This window comes from Centruroides sculpturatus, unplaced genomic scaffold (assembly GCF_000671375.1).
Source record: "Centruroides sculpturatus isolate CEXI.00-Female unplaced genomic scaffold, Cexi_2.0 scaffold810, whole genome shotgun sequence".
Taxonomy (NCBI): Eukaryota; Metazoa; Arthropoda; class Arachnida; order Scorpiones; family Buthidae; genus Centruroides; species Centruroides sculpturatus.
Window position 1 is genome coordinate 86,566 of NW_019385140.1, and position 3,454 is coordinate 90,019.

The 3,454-nt window shown below is 28.7% G+C and overlaps 1 protein-coding gene across 1 annotated transcript; it reads left to right on the plus strand.

Moving 5' to 3' along the window:
* Window positions 1-339: 339 nt before the first annotated feature.
* LOC111635323 lies at window positions 340-849 on the plus strand. Its single transcript, XM_023380258.1, has one exon. It carries the CDS (start codon window positions 352-354, stop codon window positions 847-849), a length of 498 nt encoding a protein of 165 aa, XP_023236026.1. The 5' UTR covers window positions 340-351.
* The last annotated feature ends 2,605 nt before the right edge of the window (window positions 850-3,454 follow it).

The window sequence follows — 3,454 nt, forward strand, 5'->3', positions numbered from 1 at the left end:
TCTTAAACAATATTTAAAACTGGGGATGAAACTGGAAAAGATACATAGAGCACTAGAATTCATGCAATCAGATTGGTTAAAGAAATACATAGATCTAAATAGAGAGATGCGAAAAAAGCAACAAATTATTTCGAAAAAGACTTTTTTAAATTAAGGAACAACTCTCCGTATGATAAGACAATGGAAAATACAAGAAATCGTGTTGACATAAGATTATGTTGTGACGTAAAAAAAGTAGAAAAATTAATCGCAAAGCCGAACTTTAAAAAACGAACCATATTTACTGAAAACCTATGTGCTATTCACATGTATAAGAAAAAAATAGTCTTTATTAAACCCATCTATGTGGGAATGAGCATATTAGATCTTTCGAAGCATTTGATGTATGATTTTCATTATAATGTGATGAAACCTAAATACAGAGATAACATAAAACTGTTATCTCAGGATACGGACAATTATATATATGATATAAAAATAGATGATATTTATCAAGATATGAAAAGAATGATCGATTACTTTGATACATCCGATTATCCCGAGAATAATCAATATGGTATACCGAGAGTTAATAAGAAGGAGTTAGGTAAAATGGAGGATGAAAATAATGGAAAAATAATGAGAGAATTTGTTGGTTTAAGAGCAAAAATGTATGCCTTAAAAGTAGAAGATCAGGTTACAAAGAAATCAAAAGGAGTAAAGAAATGTGTTGTTAAAAATAGGATATCATTTGATGATTATAAAGACTGTTTGTTTAATAAAACAGAGCATTCCCGAACAATGAATCTAATTAGAAACAAGAAACATCAACTTTATTCAATAAAAGTAAACAAGANAGGTTCTAAATGAATTATAAATTTCTTTGTTGCAAAATGAATTCCATACTTTATAGGAGGTATTCCAAAGAATTTTACTGAAAAGTTATTTAGTTCTCGAAGAGTGTAATTTCCATTTTCTATCGTTACGTGATACCACTTTGTTTTATCAAAAAATCTAAAAGTATTGTTATTAAATTTTTCATCTATATTATGCTAAGAAACCCACATAGACATTAATTTCAGAGCTAATTTTGAATTATTTACAGATATCGGAGTTTTAAACTCGATTGTAAAGGCTTCTGATTTATCAGCATTTTTCGAATCTAAGACTATTAGTTTCATTTATATAAAATAAAATTCTCATTGAACTAGCTCAGTTCGTATGTAAATGAGTATAAAACGTCAATGGGAGATTTTCCTTTATTTCTTTCTACTATATATTTCATCAATAGTAACCACATCTAACAGATGTAGGATTCTGAATAAAACGAGAGTTATATCTTAATTCTTTTTTAGATGTTTTTAAATATTTTATGATTTCTTTTGGAATTATCTCTCTTTTCAATCTTACATTTTTTTACTTATATTTACCAAGAAGATCAATGAATTCAACGAACGAATATTTGAAATCATTATAATAACAAACTTAGTGTGTGGCATCTCTAGTTGAAATATCTAAATTAATTATACTATTTTCAAATTTTCTAATTGTTTTCGGTAATAGATCAACCGTAAACATACCTCTAAAACCTTTTTCGTTATATTATCATTTATCGTCTCGTTGGATATTTTCAATTCTGAATCTCTCCTTTCCCTTCTAATTTGAAATTTAACCATATTGGACCTAAATGGGCTTTGGTAAGAAGGAGGCCGATATTTTTTTTTTATTACATCCTGATCCAGTTACTTTAACTAAAGCTTTTTGGGCATCCCATACTGCAGCGCCTGATATGGCCCCGTAGCCAAAGTGGTTAGAATAAAAATTAAAAATGATAAGAAGCCTTCATTCTTTTTAATTGCGTTCTACTTATTTTTCTTTTCTTTTCTTCATTAACATTTTTTATTTGAGTTTTTGTTAAAAACATATCACGATTAAGAGTTTAGATTTATCTATTTGTAAATATGTTTCTTCACCGTTCGTAAAGGCTGATTTCAATTTATTCTTTTGAGATTCGCTGAGATAGATTCCGACCTTAATGTAATTACTCATTTAATTAGAAAAAAATTTTGAATAATATTCTTTCACTGTATCAACTGATATTTCACCCGAATTTAATAAAAGAACTAGAATTTTCACAATTTTATTATATACTTTGTTATTTCCTCCTAATAGCTTATCAGTTAATTTATCTAATTCATTAACTAATACTTTTCCACTAATTTTAAATGATTGTGAAGCAGAATTTAATACTTTTAATTTTTCTCTATAAAGTTTGAATAAATCTAAATCAGACTGATACAAATTTAACTTTTCTTTTAATGCTTTTCTTTGAAAATCTTCTATAGATTTCTTTAATTTTCTATTCACTTTTGCTTTAACTGAACCTAATGATTTTTCGTTCTTCTTTCCGCTTTTTCGAGCATTTCTTCTACTTCATAAAGGTTATTAACTAATTGTGAAGGAAAAATAAAACTATTTTGCTCTAAATACGAAACATCTAATCCTTCATTTAAGTTTTCAGCAATATATCTATACTTCTTTTTTGGTGTGGATTCGACTAAAGTAGATTCTGCCTCAGGAAGTTGAAGAAATGATAAATCAATAGTAGAAAGAATTGTTATATTATTATAAATAATAGCATTTTTAATAGTTTTTAAATCTTGTCTAACATCTTGAATAAAAACCTCTCATTTCTCTGTAACTGGCTTATGAAACTCTGAAAGACTTTCTACATATTTTGCTTTACCAAATAATTGTTCTTTATTCTTCTTTCTTATTGCTCTGTTCTGCTTAGCTAAAGTAAGTAATGCGTTTTTTTGTCTTCTCGTCTATTTACTAAGCTAAAAAAAATTAGCTCAAGCTAAAATAGCATTTAGCACAAGCTGAAATTTTTTAACAAATAAATGATTAAGACAAAAGATTATACAGAACCGGATGAATACGAAGATCCTAATCAGAACCGATTATTACCTAAACATCCATCAATATCTTTATGACGTCACTGATAACGTCACCAACTAGTGAGGTCACTAGTGCAAAGCATCCCATCGTGCACCATTTCATTCATCCATCTCTTCCTTTTATTTTCCCCGTCCCCATGTCTGCTATTCCTTATACCAGAGAAGAACAATATTTCCAGATACTCTGGCTTTTACATGGAGTCCATACAGACAGGCATTCTCGAGAGAAGAGAGAGAAGTTCATTATGAATGGAATGTCTAGATATTGCTGCAACACCCACCGCTACGGTGAGAGAATTACACTACACAATGCTGTTTCCTGTCAGCTTAAGGGCCCATCCACCAACAGTCTGCAATAAATTATAGCACAGACACATCCAATATAATATATGAACTGAACGGTATTTATACTAACCACTTTTTGTCATCAATATTGAAAATGTGGTTTGTTTTAGTATCATTTCTCTATTCTTGTAATTTGAATATTTTAATCAAATTTGGTGTTTTGTTTAATT